Source organism: Ahaetulla prasina, chromosome 1 (assembly GCF_028640845.1).
Source record: "Ahaetulla prasina isolate Xishuangbanna chromosome 1, ASM2864084v1, whole genome shotgun sequence".
Lineage (NCBI taxonomy): Eukaryota > Metazoa > Chordata > Lepidosauria > Squamata > Colubridae > Ahaetulla > Ahaetulla prasina.
The window spans coordinates 132,948,911-132,971,166 of NC_080539.1; the positions used below are offsets into that span (position 1 = coordinate 132,948,911).

Here is a 22,256-nt window from a genome sequence, read left to right on the forward strand (position 1 = left end):
CATTAAATTGTCAGGACGTTTTTCAGGCTTCTTAGATGTTTTGATTTATTAAACATCTTTCTTTAGACTCATATAAAACCTGAAAAAAGACTTATGTATGTTAATGAATAGAAGAAAGGTGCTGTATTTGTGTGAGGTCCAAAGTTTTTCTGAATAGTTTTTGTGGTGTGTGGAATCTCCCAAGATAACCCTTATTGTTATCAAGAAAATTACATGTATGTATCTATGAAGTCAATAGGATGCTTTTTATTTCATTTCAGGGCAATTCACTTTTTTCTGTTTTAAATTTTATTGGAGTATGTGTTGATTGACTACAATTCTTGTTTTTTATTCCCCTTTCATGAAGAACGTGGTTCTCCTCGTGACCTCATTACTAAAGACATCACTGATACTTCAATTGGAGTCTCATGGACAGCAGCTCCAGGATCAGTTCAGAATTACAAAATTTTATGGAAGTCTCTTTATGATGGCCAGTCTGGGGAAACCACAGTTCCTGGAAATGTAGTAAATACCGTCTTAAAAAACCTTCAGCCTGAAACGAAGTACAAGATTTCAGTCTTGGCTTCCTACAGAAGTGGAGAAGGACTACCTCTAGAAGGACAAGCTACAACTGAAAGTAGGTAAAATACAGAAGACATCAAAGCATTCAAAGTGTGTTTATTTAGTCTTTATTTAGAAATCTGGTATCTTGCAAATCCTTAAGCAGTTTTAAAAATAATAATAAATAAACTAATAAATTAAAAACTATCCTTACACTAGAACAACTAAACACTATGGTAGTAAGCTTGACTTGAAAAGTTGGAAAAATGTTCTGGAAAAAGGCAGTGATTAATTACTGTGGCTGTGGCTGTGGATAGTTTGAAAAGGATTCAGAAGTGCTTTGGGCCTTTTATGTTCTGGATCACAAGAATTTTCTACTATTCATTAAATTGTCAGGACGTTTTTCAGGCTTCTTAGATGTTTTGATTTATTAAACATCTTTCTTTAGACTCATATAAAACCTGAAAAAAGACTTATGTATGTTAATGAATAGAAGAAAGGTGCTGTATTTGTGTGAGGTCCAAAGTTTTTCTGAATAGTTTTTGTGGTGTGTGGAATCTCCCAAGATAACCCTTATTGTTATCAAGAAAATTACATGTATGTATCTATGAAGTCAATAGGATGCTTTTTATTTCATTTCAGGGCAATTCACTTTTTTCTGTTTTAAATTTTATTGGAGTATGTGTTGATTGACTACAATTCTTGTTTTTTATTCCCCTTTCATGAAGAACGTGGTTCTCCTCGTGACCTCATTACTAAAGACATCACTGATACTTCAATTGGAGTCTCATGGACAGCAGCTCCAGGATCAGTTCAGAATTACAAAATTTTATGGAAGTCTCTTTATGATGGCCAGTCTGGGGAAACCACAGTTCCTGGAAATATAGTAAATACCGTCTTAAAAAACCTTCAGCCTGAAACGAAGTACAAGATTTCAGTCTTGGCTTCCTACAGAAGTGGAGAAGGACTACCTCTAGAAGGACAAGCTACAACTGAAAGTAGGTAAAATACATCAAAGCATTCAAAGTTTGTTTATTTAGTCTTTATTTAGAAATCTGGTATCTTGCAAATCCTTAAGCAGTTTTAAAAATAATAATAAATAAACTAATAAATTAAAAACTATCCTTACACTAGAACAACTAAAACCATGGAATAGCAACAGGAAGCAGAAGAATGCAAGAGTAAATTATTGCAATAGACTTAAAAGAACCCACAACCAAAACCTTCTAACCAACCTTCCTATTTATATATTATCTGTCTCTCTTCTGCCTATCACTTATCTTTCGCTCTCTGATATACAAGCAAATATTAAAAGAACTTGTTTAAGTGTGGTTGTTACACATTTCCAATATATAATTCCTGTACCAAGCAGCCTATAAAGACAACATTATGGAATAATCCAGTATCTCTCCATGCAAGGGATATGGTCTTGAATTGTTTCTGCACTTTTCTGATCACATGTTATTATCATCTTTGGGCTACAGACACTTAAGTTACGACTTTGCTATGTCACAAAGGGAGTTGCTGCCAATTGTTGTTTTGCAATCTGAATATTGAAACATTGGAGCTGCATGTTTCCCATTGGTGACAGAATTTACCTTCTTTCAACTCTTGTTCCTTCCAGTGAAACTTAAACCTCAGAAATTCCAACTGTTGGGGTTTTTTTTCAGTTGAGTAAAGTCACAGCTAATCATATGGGCAGAATACAGATAGTCCTCAACTTACAATCACAATTTACCCCAAAATTTATCTTGCTTTGCGAGACAGTTGCTAAGTGAGTTTTGCCCAGGGGTAAAATGTAATTTTTTTTACTACCGGTTCTGTGGGCGTGGCTTGGGGGGATAATGTTTCTGGGTGGGTGTGGCCAACTCTTTTTTTTACTTTTAAAAGCATTTTTTCTACAACCTCTTCGGCCGAAGAGTTTGTAGAAAAAATGCTTTGAAAGGGTTCTGACAATCCCAGCTGAGCTGCGTGATCATCAGAGGCTTTTTTTTTACTTTTAAAAGCATTTTTTCGGCCTAAGAAAAAATGCTTTTAAAAGTAAAAAAAACCCTCTGATGATCGCGCGGCTCAGCTGGGCATGCGGGGTGTGGGGAGGGATTTTTGCTACCGGTTCTCGGAACCACCCGCTGCCATCGCTACCGGATCGAGCGATCCGGTCCGAACCAGGAGCATTTCACCCCTGGTTTTGCCCCATTGTATGACCTTTCTTGGCACAGCTGTTAAGCCAATCACTGCAGTTGTAGTTGATAAGTGAATCTGGCTTGCTCATTGATTTTGCTTTTTCAGAAGGTCACAAATGGTGATCACATGTCACCAGGACACTGCAACTAGGATAAATACATACCAGTTGCCAAGTGCCTGAATCTTGACCATAGGGATGCTGTGAAAAAATGGTCATAAGTCATTTTTTTTCAGTGCCTTTTGCAACTTCGAACAGTCACTAAACAAACAGTTGTAAGTCAAAGACTACTGTACCTGTATGAAATAATAATAAATGGGCATGGGTTATAATTTCTGGGCTTTCCCATTAGTTAGCTTGGAAAAGGATTGATCAGCTCATGGAATTTGTTCAGCCTGAGACTAGTGTGAGTGGAGACAATTGTGGGAGCGTTTTAAAATAATTGCTAGAGGTTTAGTGCAAATAGTGACTGTATGGAAATACCTGTAGGCATGATAAAACAAAGCTGGCTCTATAGGGAAAAAATGCAGTTAATGTATCAGTCTCATCTAAACAAGAGCCACATACTGTTTTGCCATATTTTACTAATGGCAAAGGATTTCTACAGCTTCTCTGGGATCAGATAGAAAGTAGCAATAGCAATAACACTTAGACTTATATACCGCTTTACAGCCCTCTCTAAGTGGTTTACAGAGTCAGCTTATTGCACCCAATAATCTGGGTCCTCATTTTACCCACCTTGGAAGGATGGAAGGCTGAGTCAACCCAAAGTAGATATAGTGTTGAGTGTTAGCTACTCATTGTGATACATCAAATCAATATCACTTGTGATATTCAATTTTCATAAATCCAGTTAACTTTTCCAGAGTTTAATATAAATTAAAATTTAATACAAATATTGTGTAGCAAAGTTGAAACAAGGAGGAATCCCTAAAATTTGACTATTTCAAATTGCAAAACTAACAAAGGCGTATTTGTGGATATAATTAAAGAAATACTTGTGCATCCAAAACAAAGAAAGAAAAGTAAGATGCAACTTCAAATGTGGTTTAATTCTGATTTATACTTCCTATCTGCTAAATATCTTTTAAATTTTTGACACTAGAAGTAGAAGAATAGAATAGAATAGAATAGAATTTTTATTGGCCAAGTGTGATTGGACACACAAGGAATTTGTCTTGGTGCATATGCTCTCAGTGTACATAAAAGAAAAGATACGTTCATCAAGGTACAACATTTACAACACAATTGATGGTCAATATATCAATATGAATCATAAGGATTGCCAGCAACAAGTTATAGTCATACAGTCATAAATGGAAAGAGATTGGTGATGGGAACTATGAAACGATTAATAGTAGTGCAGATTCAGTAAATAGTCTGACAGTGTTGAGGGAATTATTTGTTTAGCAGAGTGATGGCCTTCGGGAAAAAACTGTTCTTGTGTCTAGTTGTTCTGGTGTGCAGTGCTCTATAGCGTCGTTTTGAGGGTAGGAGTTGAAACAGTTTATGTCCAGGATGCGAGGGATCTGTAAATATTTTCACGGCCCTCTTCTTGATTCGTGCAGTATACAGGTCCTCAATGGAAGGCAGGTTGGTAGCAATTCTTTTTTCTGCAGTTCTAATTATCCTCTGAAGTCTGTGTTTTTCTTGTTGGGTTGCAGAACCGAACCAGACAGTTATAGAGGTGCAAATGACAGACTAAATAATTCCTCTGTAGAACTGAATCAGCAGCTCCTTGGGCAGTTTGAGCTTACTGAGTTGGCGCAGAAAGAACATTCTTTGTTGTCCTTTTTTAATGATGTTTTTGATGTTAGCTGTCCATTTTAGATCTTGCGATATGATAGAACCTAGAAATTTGAAGGTTTCTACTGTTGATACTGTGTTGTCTAGTATTGTGAGAGGTGGAAGTATGGAAGGGTTTCTCCTAAAGTCTACCACCATTTCTACGGTTTTGAATGTGTTCAGTTCCAGATTGTTTTGGTTGCACCACAAGGCTAGTCGTTCTGTGTTAAGTTAAGTTAAGTTAAGTTAAGTTAAGTTAAGTTAAGTTAAGTTAAGTTAAGTTAAGTTGAGCTTGTCAATCAGAAAGGCCGGCAGTTCGACGGTTTGAATCCCTAGTGCAGGTCTCCTGCATGAGCAGGGGGTTGGACTAGATGACCTTCAAGGTCCCTTCCAACTATGTTACTGTTACTGGTTAGAGCAACTCTGATTAATATTTACGTGACTAGATTAACCTCAATTTTGATGTGGCTGATGTTTGCCCACATATTTTTAAAAGCACTGGGTACTGTTTTAATTAGGAGATTTCAGTTGCAAGTTCATGACCAAGGATTGAAGTATTTTGGAAAAAAAGCCTCTATATTATTTTGGGTGGCTATGCTTGAACAGCCTAGGGAAGTTGATAAATTAAGATTTGGTAGGTAGAACTATCCCCCTTATAATATGATCACCAGTTCTTGTTATTTCTATTCATGACTTTCCAGATGTTCTGGGCTGGAAAGTTCAAGCTTGTGCATGCCTTTGATGTTGTTTTACAATTTTTTAATTGAAAGTTTTACAAAGAACATAAACACTAACACAAACTAATAAAAAGGAAAAAAAAAGAGAAAAGAAAAAGAAAAAAGCTAGAAAGAAGGAAAAAATAGAAAGAAGCTTCCAACTCACCCCTTTGCATTATCCAGCTTGTTAATAATTGAAACCACAAATCATAAGTGCGTTTTTTCCATTTTATGCAAAAGGAGGTTTTCAGTCAGCCATAAATGTAGATACTGTTTTTATGCATGCCTTTGATGTTTAAGACGGATTGGTCTAATAGTGCTGAAGTAATTAACCGTGGCATACAGATTCTTTTAAGAATTTGAAACCAGGAGAAAAAAGAGATATCTATGTGGAATAAAAGAAGATTAAAACAACATATTCTGTATAATTCTAAAATGTTGGGCCAAAATGTTGGAGAGAATCCATCTTGCATATCAACCAGAATAGAACTGGAAGGGACCTTGGAGGTCTTCTAGTCCAGCCTCTTGATCAAGCAGGAAATCATATACCATTTCAGACAAGTGTCTGTCCGGTGTTTTCTTAAAAATTTCCAGTGATGAAGCATCGACAACTGAAGGTTGTTCCACTGGTTAATTGTCCTCATTATTAGGAAGTTTCTCCTTAATTCCAGGTTGCTTCTCGCCTTGATTAGTTTCCATCCATTGTTTCTTGTCTTCTGGTGCTTTGAAAAATAAATCGATACCCTTCTCTTTGTGGCAGCCTCTCAAATACAAATATTTGATCACGGCACAATTATCATGTTCTTATTTACTATTTAAGATACTATAATCATGAGAGTAGAAAAGGACTTTTGGAGGGCTGGAGAGAACCAAGTACAAATATGAAAAAAATGTCAAAAAGTTGTACATATGAGGGATCATTCTTCAAAATATTGTGGAACATATTGCTTGGTGCTTGGCTTCAAATTCAGCAGATACAAATCCAGGGAAAGATTGTGGAGCGCCCTAAACTTGGTAGTGATCCCTGAATAAATTTATTTCCCATTTACATTTTGTGTATTTATGTGTGTGTGTGTTTGTTCGTTCATGTGTATTCCTTGGAAGGAAGCAGGAAGGGGGACATGTGTACAAAATTAAGTGTAACTGTAATATTGAGTTATTTTGAAGACTATTCGGTGGATCTTTTATTGAAAAATAAGTTTTGAAAAACTCAATAACATTTTTAAATTTTTCATTTAACACTCCCAAGTGTCACCTGATGCAAGGACTGTTACAGTAGATGATGAGAAAGAGACCACAATGAGAGTCAGTTGGCAACCAGCACCTGGAAAAGTGATCAACTACCGTGTGGTTTACAGACCCCGTAGAGGAGGAAGACAAATAGTTGCAAAAGTGCCTCCGACTTCTACCTCCACAGTATTGAAACGTCTCCAGCCTCTAACTACTTATGATATTACTGTTATTCCAACGTATAAAACTGGGGAAGGAAAGCACAGAAAAGGCGAAGGAACAACAGGTGCATATTTTTTTGTCAAAAAAAGGATATATGTGCTACAGGTTACTGTAGCCAAAATGTATAAAGTTTACAACAAGCCCAAACATTCCTAGTTTAAGAGTTTGCAATATGTTGTATAATTATTTGTTTATTTTTCAAGGCTTATTTATTAATTAAACTGCTGTTAAATATGTGCCCTGCTTGCCAGTTGCCTGGAAATGCTGCAGTTTCTCCTCCCTAGGTTGTGCTAAGATTGGCCTTCACAGATGCACTATAAACTGTCTGTCCTTTCAGGCAATGCAAAAACTAAACTAATCCTTGGGTTAATCTTCAATTAATTGTAATTGATTGGCTGGAGGATGAGAGACGGTAGCCCCAGTGGTGAGCTGCTGCCGGTTTGGACCAGTTCAGACGAACTAGTAGTTCCGACTAGCGGCTGGGCCCACCCATCCGCCCTGGTGCTATAATGTCCTATATAATTGCCAGTTTTTCGATGCCGCGCGCACTCACATTTTTGCTTCTGGGCGAACCGGTTGTTACAGTATGTGACGCCCACTTCTGGGTAGCCCATAATAATACACAGCAAATGAGGTCATAATAAGGAATCTTTCTGATCCAAATTGTGATGAAGCATTGAATCTTTCTTCAATGTATTCTTTCCTGCCCATCTTATTTCACATTTGTTTAGTAATCTCATAGTTTTGAAAGCTGCTGCTGCTACTGTTGCTAATATATCATTTAATTTCTGCTGTTGGGATCACAGTATGGTATTTCAATAATACACTATAAGGTAGTCCTCAACTTATGACCACAATTGAGCCTAAAAATTTTGTTGCTAAGTGAAACATTTGTTAAATGAATTTTGTCCCATTTTATGACCTTTAGTGCCACAGTTATTAAATGAATCACTGAAGCTGTTATGTTAGTAACACAGTTGTTAAGTGAATCTGGTTTCCCCATAGACTTTGCTAATCCGAAGGTCGCAAAAGGTGATCACATGATCCCGGGACGTCGCAACCATCATAAATATGAGTCAGTTGCCAACCATCCGAATTTTCATCATGTGACTATGGCGATACTGCAGTGGTGGAAAACGGTCATAAGTCCCCTTTTCAGTGCCATTGTAACGTGAACGGTCACTAAATGAACTGTTGTAAATTGAAGACTATCTGTCCATGGGCTTAACTTCAGCACATATCAGTCAATGTGACCAAGGGGCATCACATACCCTTCAACTGACACGGTGTAAATGAAATGAGTAGCTAAGGAAAATATTTTTAAGTGCCTCAGGAAATTAGGCACCCTAAAGTAGGGTTACTAGATGTTGTCTGAAGTTGAAATGACCATTAGAAGGAAGCAAAAAATGAAAGCTTTTGTTATTGCTGCCTTTTAGCAGTCCAGATATTTGTAGCCTAGATCTGATAGCTCTGTCCTAAAACTGTGACATAGTTCATTTAATTTGCAACTTGTCCTGATTACCTGGAACACAAGAGAAACTATGACAATCTCTATGGTTATAGAAGCTCAGTAGTGGAAGATCTCTTGTAGAACAGTGTACTAAATCTGTTGCTCATCCTTCAGGGAAGGGTTAGAGAACTCTGACCCTTTAATGGTTGCTGGACCTCAACCTCTACAATCTCTTACAACTATTCTTATTATCTGGTACTCGTGGGACTTCTCGTGTAGGTTTCTGATTGCTGCTTCAGAAGCTGTAGTTTGAAACAATTATAAGAAGTATTTTCAGACTGAGTCTGAATGAGACGATAAACTTGATAGAATCTTGGAGCTACATTCTGAGCATTCTGTGATTATTCTCTTTTTCCCTAAGATCCTAAATATAGTCCTTGGCATTCTAAAGCACTTTCTGCTTGGGAGTTTAAAAAGCAATAGTATTTCTGTTTCATCCCTTACCAAAATCCTTGGCTTTTGCACTTTGAGATTGAACGACTGCCATTTTAGTTTAAAATTAAAAAAAGAAAAGAAAAGAAAAACCATGCACATATGGGATAGCTTGAAACAGGAAAAAAAAACCAGTTGAGTTAAGAAAGAACTTAATGTTTGCTTATTTTGTACCTTACCTCCTTTAATCGTCACATGCTGCACTGCTTATAGGACACCTTGAAGTGTCCTAAAGATTTACCGTTGTAACCAGGGGTGAAATCTAACAGGTTCTGACAGGTTCTGGAGAACCGGTAGTGAAAATTTTGAACAGTTTGGAGAACCGCTAGCAGAAATTTTGATTAGTTCGGAGAACTGGGAATTACCACCTCTGGCTGACTCCAGGAGTGAGGAGGGAATGGAGATTTTGCAGTATCCTTCCCCTGGAGTGGGTTGGGAATGGAGATTTTGCAGTATCCTTCCCCTGCCATGCCCACCAAGCCACGCCCACAGAACCGGTAGTAAAAAAAATTGGATTTCACCACTGATTGTAACCTGTTAATAATGAAAAGTGATAATGAATTTTTCTAAAGTCTAAATCCACACATGATTTTGGCACCTTACAAGTAAAATTTAAGACATGATTTTATGGGATTATAGCATGCTTTATAAGAGGTATGAGCTGTCAACCTCTGTTTCCAGGTGCACAAATGTATTTCTGTGTAATCCTGGAAAAGAAATTTAGATCTTAGTCCATTTGCAATTGCATTAATTAGCAGATAACAGATTTTCAAGTTTTCCATCTTATTTTAATATTTATAATATAGGCAATAAATCAGCTTTCTTCCAGTGAGCCTTCGCTAAGATAAGCAAGTTGGTGCTAAATACCAAATCAACTATTTGGCATCAAATGACTGGTCAATTGTTAAGCAGTTAGCTTCCCATATTTGTCTTGAAATCACTTTTTTTTTCCCATTTGCATTATTATTTTTGCAAAATAAATACTACATCTTTAAAGGCAGCGGCAGAAATAATAAATTATCTAAAATTATCTTGAAATAACTGCAGAATGTAAAAAGTAACTCTGGATGGATGTCCTATTTTTTGAAAATATTTAGTGCAAGCGTAAGGCCTCCAATGCTGATAGAATCCAAGATGTAGAGAAAGAGAGCAATGGCACAACTTTTTCTGATTGTATGGATTCAGTTAAATTATTCCATAGATGATATTGCTTTTATAAGTAAGAGAAAATAGGGTCTTGTCTTAAGCCCCTTCCCCTTTCTCTGCATGCTCTAAAAATCTACTTCAGAAGACTTCAAAGATTTTTGAGGACTTGAAAGGAAAAGAAATAAATACTACAATATAAGCAAAAACATGTATCTGACAGTGTTGGATCTGTCTTGGTAAAATTTTGAAGCTGCTGTTTGCTTTATGGAACACATACAGTGCCCCTGACGTATTTATCCAGTGGGTACAGCTCACATTGGATTCAATGAATATTGTTTGACTTTTCTAGCTTCTCCATTTAAACCTCCCAGAAATCTGCAGACTTCAGATCCTACAAGGTCAAGTTTTCGTGTAACTTGGGAGCCAGCCCCTGGGGAAGTTAGGGGGTACAAAATAACTTTCCATCCAAGTGGAGAAAACAGACAACTTGGTGAATTAGTACTTGGGCCATATGACAATACTGTTGTATTAGAGGAGCTGAGGTAAGCCAATAGTAACTTCCTTCAATTTCAGTATTTTTTTGCTAATACAGAAAAATGTAACCAATGTTTATTGAAACCCATCTTAATCTTACCCATCTTCTTCTTTTCTAAATCTATTTTGAAAGCTACCCTAATTACTGAAGACAGAACTGCAGGCTTGAAATCTGTCAATAAAAAATTCAATAAAATACACCGGTGTTTCACTAGAAGATCAGTTTGAGTTTTAGAACTCTGAATCCTTTTGCTGGATAATATATATGTTTCATACAATGGCTAGAATATAATTGTCCTATTGAAACAATTGAAATATAATACTAAATACTATTGAGCTATAGTGGGCTGCCATAAAGTCATTTCATACACCTTCAGTCTTATCTGATGGACGCTAACAAAAGTTTCAGAAAGCCTACTACTTAATTCCATCTAATTCTCTAAAAAATTGAAGAAAACATGTTATGGTATAATAGTTTGAGCATCTGGATTAGGAATTGAGGAACTGAGATTCCAATCCCTATTCCAGATCCCAAATTTTCCTCAATTATTTTAGTGGAGAACCTCTCCCCCTTAGCCTAATAATATTTTATACTCCCTCCCTCTCTCTCTCTCTCCCTCCCTCTCTCTCCCTCTCTCTCTGTGAAATGTATATGTTGTCACTTTTTAAACATGCTAAGGAAAAAACTGTGAAAGAATCTGCATAAACCAGTTTGCTTTAATGTATATAGCACACACGTCTATCTTTCCATCATGCAGAGCAGACACTTCCTATAAAGTCAATGTATTTGGAATGTTTGAAGGAGGTGAAAGTATGCCTCTGATTGGAGAAGAAAAGACAACACTTGCAGATGTTCCAGATGTGTCAGTGTTACATGCAGGTAAATATAATTTTAATGAAGAAAACAGTGCATGGTTTTTATTGAATGAAGTAACAGCTTTTATAGAAACATTGTGACAGTAGCATCTCTATATGATGGTATTTTAAAGTGTGCTCTCTTTATGTAAAACCACAGAGTTTATCTGCCAGAATTCCCAAATGGAAAAGTAGAAATCTCTATATAATGGGTAGCGTTGATTTTTCCATTTAGAAGACCTTTCAAATTACGGAAAGTCTGTTTGCATGCCCAATTCCTCACAGTCTTGGGGCTATTTTGGTCTGCCATTTCAGCACATATTCTAGATACTTCCATTCCCAATATCGCTCCCATGGCATTGAAATATGTGGAGTGGCATGGAATAGACATGTGGCTTTTTGATTGTGATCCAGAATGCATGATTTGTAAGCTATATTCTGTTTCCCAATTTATGTTATTTGTATTGATTAAAGTTCAGAATTTATTGTTTTACGCAGAGGAAAGTCATACTTTTAAATCCTCAGGTCCCTGGAGTAGCTGTTCTCAATAAATCTGAATATTGGAGCAATGATGTGAAACATAGATGAATCCATCTTAACTCTGATGAGTGTGCTTGATTTTATTCAGTGGGATTCCTTCAATGTAAAGATGGCACGAAGTCAGCATGTTTTGCAACTGATAACATGAACTTCAGAGCAAAGAGGAGGAAGAATGCATTTTAAACAATTACAATAGTTGTTGAAAGGCTTGTTTAAATAACTGCTGTTTTTGCTTTGTAATAAATACACTGTCATTTCCAACATATGGAAAGTGAACTCTTATTTTTATTCTCATACATTGAAAATCCCTAGCATTGTTTTCTTTCTAAGCATTTAATACTTTTTATAAATGTGTGTTTTTGTCACTTCTATTCTTTTATGTGTTTGTTTGTGTTATTTGTGTTGTGCTTCCTTTTGTGATTTAAATGTGCAAATATCTGCACCATCTGCATTAATTAGCATATATAGCTGTTAATGTGCTTTGTTATGCATATCTATTAAGCTTTAAAGATAGTTGCTCATATCTATAATTTAGACATTAAGCATTCTTGATTTAAATTGATGAATATGCAGAAGTAATAGTTGACTACATAAGTTTACCTAGGTTTAGGGTTCATAATTCTATTATAAAATTGGTTCTAATTGTGTTTACATTCCATCTGATCAGTATGCACTACATATGACAGTAATATTTTTAAATTAATAAATAATTTATCCAGCCTTGGGCATCTTTTTCATTATTAGCAAGAAATGAAATGATCATATAAGAACTTCAAGTTAATTAAAATATTCATTATATACTATATATATTGTAAGATAGGATTGGAGAAAAAAGTTGCTTGTAACTAACTGAGATATATTATGGTTGCTGTAACAGGCTTAGAGTGTAAAACCAGAACTGAAGCAGATATTGTATTGCTGGTGGATGGTTCTTGGAGCATTGGTCGAACAAATTTTAAAACAATCCGGAGCTTTATTGCTAGCATTGTTCAAGTATTTGACATTGGCCCAGACAAAGTGCAAATTGGTAAGTTTCAAAGTTAACTGGAATATTTTGAGTTATGCTATTCAAAGACAATTCATAATTACACTACATTTCTTCCCACCCACCCCCAGCTCTTGCACAATATAGTGGAGATCCAAGAACAGAATGGAACCTCAATGCCCATCGAACCAAGAAGAGTTTATTAGATGCTGTAGCCAATTTGCCATATAAAGGAGGCAACACGCTTACAGGTATGTATGTATGTATGCATGTATTCATTTATTTCTGGCTCTTATTATACTTAACAAATAATTCAAGCAGTAAACATATCCAACACACCTTCTTCCTCCTCTTCCTCCTCCTATTTTCCCCACAACAACAAACTTGTGAGATGGGTTGGGCTGAGAGAGAATGACTGGCCCAAAGTCACCCAGCTGACTTTCATGGCTAGAACGGAACCTGAACTCATGATCTCCCGCTTTCTAGCTTGGTGCCTTAATCACTAGACCAAGTTGGCTCTCTTTTTTGCTATTGATTTTTCCAGTATACGTTATACTGGGGGGGGGGGACGACTCACAAAATTATATATTCCTAGAGTGAGTATGGTGTCACTGTGCCTTTGATTCTCCAGCCCTCACATTTCCTATCCTATGAAAGAAACCATCGCAAGTCTACAATCATCCCCAAGTAGGAGTGAGAGATTTTGATAATTGTATTGGAGGTTTTACTTCTTCTGTTGTTGAATGGTCTTATCTGGCAATCTTTAGTCTCACAGTAATAGAATCATGATTTTAGTAAAAGGAAAGTATAAAAGGCTTGAAAGTAGATCAGGGAGAATGGATGTGTCTCCTAGTAGGCATGCGAAGAGGAAGAGCCTTTGGGGGTTTTTAGATAGGGCATTTTTAAGGGGTGGGAGGGGTAGGGCGGGTGTTGGGGGAAACCCGCCGGGTGGGGTATCAGTTCCTGCGCATGCTCATGGCGGTGAGTTAATAGGTCCGAAGGTTATGGGGGGAGTTCAGGTCCCATTGGTAGAGGGTGGTGCTATTTGCACGGTTTGGGGGAGGGGCAGATTTGGCGGAAGCGGGGGCTCGGATCATGTTATGGGCGCGTTCGATGCTTCCAGGCGACCGCGCCCCCCGAGCCTCCAGACTTCTCCCGTTCCCCGGATAGTCAAGACCCTCAGAGCCTGGGCCTTCGGCTGATGCTGTGTAATGCACGGTCCGTGGCCAATAAGGCCCCCCTAATTCACGATCTTATTCAGGGGTGCCGGACTTTATAGGCATTACGGAGACCTGGTTGGGCGCAGAAGGGGCGTGCCCTGGTACAGATGTGCCCACCAGGTTTCCGTGCATTCCATCAGCCGAGCCCAGGGCAGGGGTGGGGGTGGCGGTTGTGATTAGGGAGAGTCTGGAGCCGAGGGAGACCACTGTGCCTCAGATTGTCGGTGTGAATCCCTCCTTGTGAAGTGGGGCCATAGATGTCAGATGGGCTTGCTGGTGCGTACCTGGCTCCTTGCTACGTGACAGCTGCCCTGCCCGAGCTCCTGGAGGTGCTTGCTGGGGTGGCAGTTGAGACCCCAGACTTTTAGTCATGGGGATTTTAACTTGCCATCTGCCGGCTCGTCATCGACAGCAGCTCGGGAGTTCACGGCTTCCATGACGGCCTTGGACCTGACTCAAGTAGTTGATGGCCCCACCCACACGGGGTGGTACACTCGATCTGATTTTGTCTCTGGTCAGTGGTTGAGAGATCTGGACTTACAGGAAATAGTCATCGAACCTTTGTCATGGTCAGATCACTCTCTCCTTCGCCTGGACTTTCTGACCGCCATCCAACACCGCAGGGAGGCGGAGCCGATGCGTTGGTTCCGTCCCAGGCGCCTGATGGACCCTGAGAGGTTCGGACGGAGCTTGGGCCATTCCCTGAGGGTCTGGCTCGCGGCACGTCTGAGGAACTTGTTGCGGCCTGGGAACGGGCCGCGGCGGGGGCCTTAGATCGTGTCGTGCCTTTGCGGCCTCTGACCCGGCGCAGGTCCCAACCGGCTCCTTGGTTCTCCGAGGAGCTGAGGGGATGACGCGCGGAAGAAGACGCCTAGAGAGCATTTGGAGGTCTAGCCGTTCTGAGGCTGATCGGACACTAGTGAAGTCCTATACTAGGACTTACCTAGTGGCATTGAGGAAGCGGCGTTGCTCGCCTCCTCCCTCATTGCGTCGACAGATAACCGCCCAGCCGCCCTGTTCCGGGTGACTCGTTCCCTCCTTCATCAGGGGAGCGGGATGACCCGCTGCAGGGACGTGCTGAGGAGTTTAACGGTTATCTATACGATAAAATCGTTCAGCTGCGGACGGGTTGGACCAAAATTGCGGTGACCCTGGTGAGGTGCCGAGGGTGGTCTTGGTGACATTGTCTGGGATGAGTTTGACCCTGTGGCTCCGAGGACATGGACAGGTTGTTGGGTAGGCTGAATGCCACCACGTGTTTACTGGACCCGTGCCTCCTGGCTGGTGCTGGCCACTCAGGAGGTGACACGAGGCTGGCTCAGGCGATTCGACCGCTTCTTTGGTGGAGGTGTCTTTCCGGCCGCCTTGAAAGAGGCGGTGGTGAGACCCTCCTTAAGAAGCCTTCCTGGACCCGGCTGTTTTAGGTAATTATCGTCCGGTCTCCAACCGCGGCGAAGGTTGTAGAAATATGGTGGCATATCAGTTTCCCCTACACCTGGATGAAACCGTCTATCTAGACCCGTTCCAGTCCGGTTTCCGGCCCGGTTACAGCACGGAGACGGCTTTGGTCGCGTTGGTGGATGATCTCTGGAGGGCCAGGGATAGGGTTGTTCCTCTGCCCTGGTCCTATTAGACCTCTCAGCGGCTTTCGATACCATCGACCATGGTATCCTGCTGCGCGGTTGGAGGGATTGGGAGTGGGAGGCACCGTTTATCGGTGGTTCTCCTCCTATCTCTCCGACGGTCGCAGTCAGTGTTGACAGGGGCAGAGGTCGGCCCGAGGTGCCTCACTTGTGGGGTGCCGCGGGGTCGATCCTCTCGCCTTCTGTTTAACATCTACATGAAGCCGCTGGGTGAGATCATCAGTGGTTTCGGCGTGAGGTATCAGCTGTATGCGGATGACACCCAGCTGTACCTTTCCACGCGGACCACCCCAACGGTTATCAAGTGCTGTCCCGGTGTCTGGAGGCCGTACGGGTCTGGATGGGGAGAAACAGGCTCAAGCTCAATCCCTCCAAGACAGAGTGGCTGTGGATGCCGGCATCCCGGTACAGTCAGCTAAATCCGCGGCTGACCATCGGTGGCGGGGCATTGGCCCCGGTGGAGGGGGGGCGCAACTTAGGCGTCCTCCTGGATGAACGGCTGTCTTTAGAAGACCATTTGACGGCCGTCTCCAGGAGAGCGTTTTACCAGGTTCGCCTGGTACGTCAGTTGCGCCCCTTTCTGGACCGGGATGCCCTGTGCACGGTCACTCACGCACTCGTGACGTCTCGCCTGGATTACTGCAATGCTCTCTACATGGGGCTCCCCTTGAAGGGCATCCGGAGGCTACAGTTAGTCCAGAATGCAGCTGCGCGGATGATAGAGGGAGCCCCTCGTGGCTCCCACATAACACCCATCCTGCGCAGGCTGCACTGGCTACCTGTGGCCTTCCGGGTGCGCTTCAAGGTGTTGGTGACCACCTTTAAAGCGCTCCATGGCATAGGGCCGGGTTATTCTGGAACCGCCTACTGCTACCGAATACCTCTCATCGACCCGTGCGCTCTCACAGGGAGGGACTCCTCAGGGTGCCGTCAGCGAGGCAATGTCGTCTGGTGGCGCCCAGGGGGAGGGCCTTCTCTGTGGGGGCTCCCACCCTCTGGAACGAACTGCCCCCGGGACTTCGTCAACTTCCGGACCTTCGGACCTTCCGCCGTGAGCTCAAAACATACTTATTTCATTGCGCAGGACTGAGTTAGGTTTTAATTAATGGGTTTTAAGTGGGGTTTTATTTTTATATTTTTAATTATTTTAATTGTTAGGCTTCATAATAAGTTTTTTAATTGTTTTTTAGATTGTATTTATCTGTTTTTTAAATGCCTGTAAACCGCCCTGAGTCCTGTGGGAGATAGGGCGGTATATAAATTTGAACAATAAATAAATAAATAAATAGTAAATTAGACTATAATATTTTTGGAGGTTTACTTTCTGAGCAGAAAAAAAGGCCAATAAATATTGAGCTCCTTATGTTATGTGTGTGTGTGATTTCAGGAATGGCTTTGAGCTTCATCTTAAGAAACAATTTTAAGACTGATGTTGGCTTGAGGCCTGGAGCTAAAAAAATTGCTGTCCTCCTTACTGATGGCAAATCACAGGATGACATAAATATTCCATCAGACAGATTGAAGGAACAAGGAGTGGAGATCTTTGCAATTGGTGAGTATCAAGTGAAGAGGCAATCAGTACAGAAAGGGGTTGGAATATAATAATTTGCTCATCTTTAGATGATTTTTCAAATAATTGACAAATAATTGACAAATATTATCTCGTGGTTTTTAAGGTATTAAAAATGCAGATGTGAATGAACTGAAGCAGATTGCAAGTGATCCAGATGAGACCCATGCTTTCAACGTTGAAGATTTTAACCTTCTGGTTAACATTGTTGATAGTGTCACGGATAATTTGTGCAATAGCGTGAAAGGATCAGGTATGTTACCCTTTTTGGGTTTTGTTTTGAGCTTAAGAAAAAGGTGTCTGCTTAATTTCTCTTGGAATGTGGTCAAGCAGAGTTTCTGAACAAGATATCCATTTCTCTGGTCTTTGTAGGAATGCAATTCTTTTCATATTTGTTTTCTCTTGGCATGCAATGTCTATACCCATATGTATTTCATATATGCCTAGGGAAGTAACACATATTAAAATGTGCAATCACAGAATGATTTTTATTAAAATGCCTTGTCTGATTAGAATCATAGACCTGAAATGGAAGATTAAGGCTGCTATGGCCAATATGATGCTTAATTTTGACAGGTTCAGTTTCTGTTTGAATATATCCAACAAAGGAGAGATAAATACCAGTTCTCCGAGTCATTGCTTCTACTGTAAGATTGCTCAAATTTTCTCTCATAGTGGGCAGTTTGTTTTCCTATAACTTCTGTTGTGAACGTAGTTCAGATACAGCTCCATTCAATATGTAAATGGCTTTAATATTGAAATAATAAGTACTTTATAATAAAGTGTTCTTATGCACTTAAGAAAAACCTTTATATACTGTATTTTGTTGCTTCAATTGTGATTCATCTCTGGCAAATCTTCTCATCAAGATTTCCTTACCCTAAATTCCATTTGCTTCTTCTCACAACAGGTGATTTGGCTATGCCACCCACCAATCTAGTTACTTCTGAAGTGACCCCACTTTCGTTTAGAGTTTCTTGGACTCCACCCACTGAAAGTGTGGATAGATACAGAGTTGAATATTATCCTGCCCGAGGAGGGACACCACAGGAGGTCAGATTTGGAGACAGATTATTTTAGTTCTTATTTAGGGGGTGGGGGAGTTATTTTGCTTAGTTTGGATTTTTAAATTTTGAAATAAAGGCTCTCTCATCAGTCACTACAGTTCATTCATATATGTGCATTTCACATTAATAGGTTAACAGAATTTTAAGCACAAGGATAGGTTTAAATGGAAACAGATTCATTGTTTCTGGCTAAAACATATGGCGAATATATGCATACATCGCTGGCTGCTGGATGCAAGTCTTAAACTATCCTCAAAGCACTTAAGCAAAATGTTTCCTTGTTACATAGTACCAAATTAAACAGAGAAAGGCATTAGTAATATCTCATTGATACTGGTTCAGAATGGCTGGGACTGCTGGGCTGGGTTGGATGCTGGAAGAAAAGACAGACTGTATTTTACAGCAGCGATCGGCAACTATGTCAATGTTACCACCTGTAGACTTCAACTCCCGTAATTCCTGAGCCCACATTAGCATTACTCAATACTAATGACAATAACAGTGGATGTCTCCCTTGGAACAGAGTCCTCACATTGTATTGCTTAATCCGTCCAATGAAGTCAGGGTTGGTATTAAACAGAAGGGATTGATTAATCACAGGCATTAATTTAATGCTTATTTTTCCTATAGCATGGTTGTGCTTAAGTTGATCCTGCTGGAATCGATTATACAAAAATAATAACTCCCATGAGGCAACCAGGCAGCTTGCATCCTACTATAATTCTACTACTATAGAGTACTTAGGAGAATTAACACAGGCTTTTTAACCATTAGTAAATAATAGACATGATCAGAAGAAGCCCCAGAAGGGGGAGGGGAGAAAGGAAAAACTCTGTAGCTGAAGAGAAGTATATAGGAACAGAGCTTTTATTGCATGTAAACATTATCTGTTTCCCTTTCCTAATATGTGTATATCTGTTTATTCTATGATATTACTATTACTATTACTATTATTATCTTATTATTATTATCTTATCTTATTATTATTATCTTATTATTATATTACTATTACTATTATTATCTATTACTATTCTTTTGTATGTTGCAATCTTATACATACATATGCATGTACATATATATTCATATTCATATTTTTGGAGCCACAGTTGGCTGGTTTCTCAGTGCAGTATGTATTTGAAACAGCCCTTAAATCCTCATATACAGTGAGATAGTCAGTTTATATACCATACACTTAGTACTTTTGGATATTTTTCTCCTGTCTTCCATGATTGCATATTCCAGATAGATTTCAGCCATGATGCAGTGAAACTTACTGTAAGGGTGTTAAGAGTTATATATGTCCTAATTTTCCAAATAATTCATATTTTACATGAATCAGATATATACTATTTTGGTATCAGTTATATACTATTACATCTGGTACAGGGACAACTTAAATTCTATTTTAAATTATTTAGTACCTGAACTAAGATAATAACTATGTATATTTTACATTTATTTCTGAAATATGTACAATGACATCTGCTGTTGTTTTAATTATTTTTATTCAGGTCTTTGTAAGTCGTTCGGACACCACTACTGTTCTCACTGGCCTCAAGCCTGAAACAGAATATGTTGTGAATGTATTTTCTATAGTAGAAGGTACTAATAGTGAACCATTAAAAGGGACTGAAACAACATGTAAGTGAATATTCCAAAATAATAGAGATATTGAATAATTGTTGGTGCATACAAATAATATTAATAAAATGTATAGAATAGAATAGAATAGAATAGAATAGAATAGAATAGAATAGAATAGAATAGAATAGAATTATTTTATTGGCCAAGTGTGATTGGACACACAAGGAATTTGTCTTGGTGCATATGCTCTCAGTGTACATAAAAGAAAAGATACGTTCATCAAGGTACAACATTTACAACACAATTGATGGTCAATATATCAATATAAATCATAAGGATTGCCAGCAACAAAGTTATAGTCATACAGTCATAAATGAAAAGAGATTGGTGATGGGAACTATGAGAAGATTAATAGTAGTGCAGATTCAGTAAATAGTTTGACAGTGTTGATGGAATTATTTGTTTAGCAGAGTGATGGCCTTTGGGAAAAAACTGTTCTTGTGTCTAGTTGTTCTGGTGTGCAGTGCTCTATAGCGTTGTTTTGAGGGTAGGAGTAGAAACAGTTTATGTCCAGGATGCGAGGCGTCTGTAAATATTTTCACAGCCCTCTTCTTGATTCGTGCAGTATGCAGGTCCTCAATGGAAGGCAGGTTGGTAGCAATTATTTTTTCTGCAGTTCTAATTATCCTCTGAAGTCTGTGTTTTTCTTGTTTGGGTTGCAAACGTCCTTTACTTTTTGTTTGGTAAGGACTACCTTTAGGAGATTGGAGGTGAAGGATATTGAAACTGGCCCAAAGGTTACTTTTTCCAAAAGGCGGCTGGACTTTCTGAGGTTTTTTTCCCTTTGAAAATGTTTTGCTTGTCAACCAAGAAGCTTCTTCAGTTCCAGCTTCTTGGATGAGAAGCAAAAAGTTTTCAAAGGAAAAAAAAAGCTAAGACAGCCCTGTTACCTTTTGGAAAAACACCTTTGGGACAACCATAACCTGGATGATTGAGAATCTCCATAGATGATATCGAAGCTGCTACGGTATGTAAAAGTTGCCTACTGATTTCACATTGCAGTCCTCTGAATTCTGTCCCTTCAAGAGACCAGGATATGACTGATGGGGTGAGAAGTAGAGATGGTTCAGAAATTTGCTCGCTGTGTTTCAAGAGTTGCACTTGCTGCATCCCCAAGACAGAGTTGATGGAATGCCCATAATCACCTGGGAAACTGGTGGCTTTCAGAAGGATAATTCTGGATAGTTATCCGGAACCACCTTATTGAAATTCTAGGGGTTAGATAGGACAGTTGCTACTGCACCACTTTCCCTGCTATGTAAGAAGCTCTCCTCTTTAAGTTGCTTGACAGTGACTATATTGCTTGTGGAGCTTCCCAGACTTAGGATCTTTGGGAACTTTCAACTGCCTTCACTGAATGCAGAGTCAGAGATGGATCAGGATCTGGTTCCAGATTTGGATACAGCACTGAAGTGCCACTTAAGAGTTATCTCTGGCACGTGTGGTGATGTCTCGATCTCTCAGTGGCTACTGATACCATTAATCATGGTTCCATCTAGAGCAGGTCAGGAGATTGGGATTTATGGGGCACAGGCTTGCAGTGGTTCTCCTTCATCTGAAGCTGTTTCCAGTCAATGTTCGGGGGGAGGGGGGGAGTAGATAGACATGTGAAAGGCCTCAGATGTGATGTGCATTAGTGTTTTGCTTTGAAATGTTTGTTTGTGGCTTTCAACCAGATGTTAACTGCTTAGAGATGTATTGCACTTTGGGTGATTCATATACAGTATATTGAATGAAAGAACGAATGAAGATACATAAACCATAAATAAGCCACATGATGTATTTTTTTTTAACCCATAACCTCCTAACATGTGTTCATTGTCTTAGTTAAAAGGAGCCCAGGATATAAAACAAAAAATATTGGAACCTTAATATCTGTAATATATTAAGCAAAAAGCATTTGCCAGTTGGTGCTCAGACCATAGAACAGAGAATGATTTTTTTTAAAATTACATAAAAGATAAGAATCAGTCACATGAGGAATTGCTTAATAAGATTGACTCTTCATAGGTTTTTTTTACCATTATTTATCAACCTGATCCCTAAACAGGCATGGAATATTTAATTTGATAACTTATTCCCAAAGGAATGCCTACTCATAGGAATGCATAGGACCTATGCAATGGTTACCTAGCAAGCTAGAAATGCGTCACTGGCCCTATGCCAGAGGAAGGATGAGTCATCTGGATTTTGGTGCCTGGCCACCAGGAAGCTACTCAATCTTCCCCTTTCCCCGCATGAATTTTTTGTCTATGGTTTCCAGACCATTTGAATAAGTAGCACCAACAATTTAATTAATTTATTTTTGCAGTTGGAAAGTTTGAGGGTTACAGGACGAAATGGATATTTTTAGCACCTTTTAAGGTGGGCTAAACAAAATTGGCTCTGCCCATTCCATTGGTATCGTGGTGTTAGTAGGCGTGAGACCAAAAAAA

The 22,256-nt window shown here is 39.4% G+C and overlaps 1 protein-coding gene across 1 annotated transcript in view; it reads left to right on the forward strand.

Annotated features, from left to right (window-relative positions):
• The window catches only part of COL12A1 (collagen type XII alpha 1 chain), a 145,971-nt gene that overhangs the window by 46,524 nt on the left and 77,191 nt on the right, over positions 1 to 22,256 (forward strand). The window contains exons 14-23 of the mRNA XM_058176236.1: positions 1,269 to 1,538; positions 6,473 to 6,739; positions 10,113 to 10,305; positions 11,056 to 11,177; positions 12,570 to 12,719; positions 12,809 to 12,928; positions 16,928 to 17,092; positions 17,217 to 17,363; positions 18,021 to 18,163; positions 19,689 to 19,818. Of these exons, the coding sequence (XP_058032219.1) occupies positions 1,269 to 1,538; positions 6,473 to 6,739; positions 10,113 to 10,305; positions 11,056 to 11,177; positions 12,570 to 12,719; positions 12,809 to 12,928; positions 16,928 to 17,092; positions 17,217 to 17,363; positions 18,021 to 18,163; positions 19,689 to 19,818 (1,707 nt within the window). The remainder of the gene's footprint in view (positions 1 to 1,268; positions 1,539 to 6,472; positions 6,740 to 10,112; positions 10,306 to 11,055; positions 11,178 to 12,569; positions 12,720 to 12,808; positions 12,929 to 16,927; positions 17,093 to 17,216; positions 17,364 to 18,020; positions 18,164 to 19,688; positions 19,819 to 22,256) is intronic.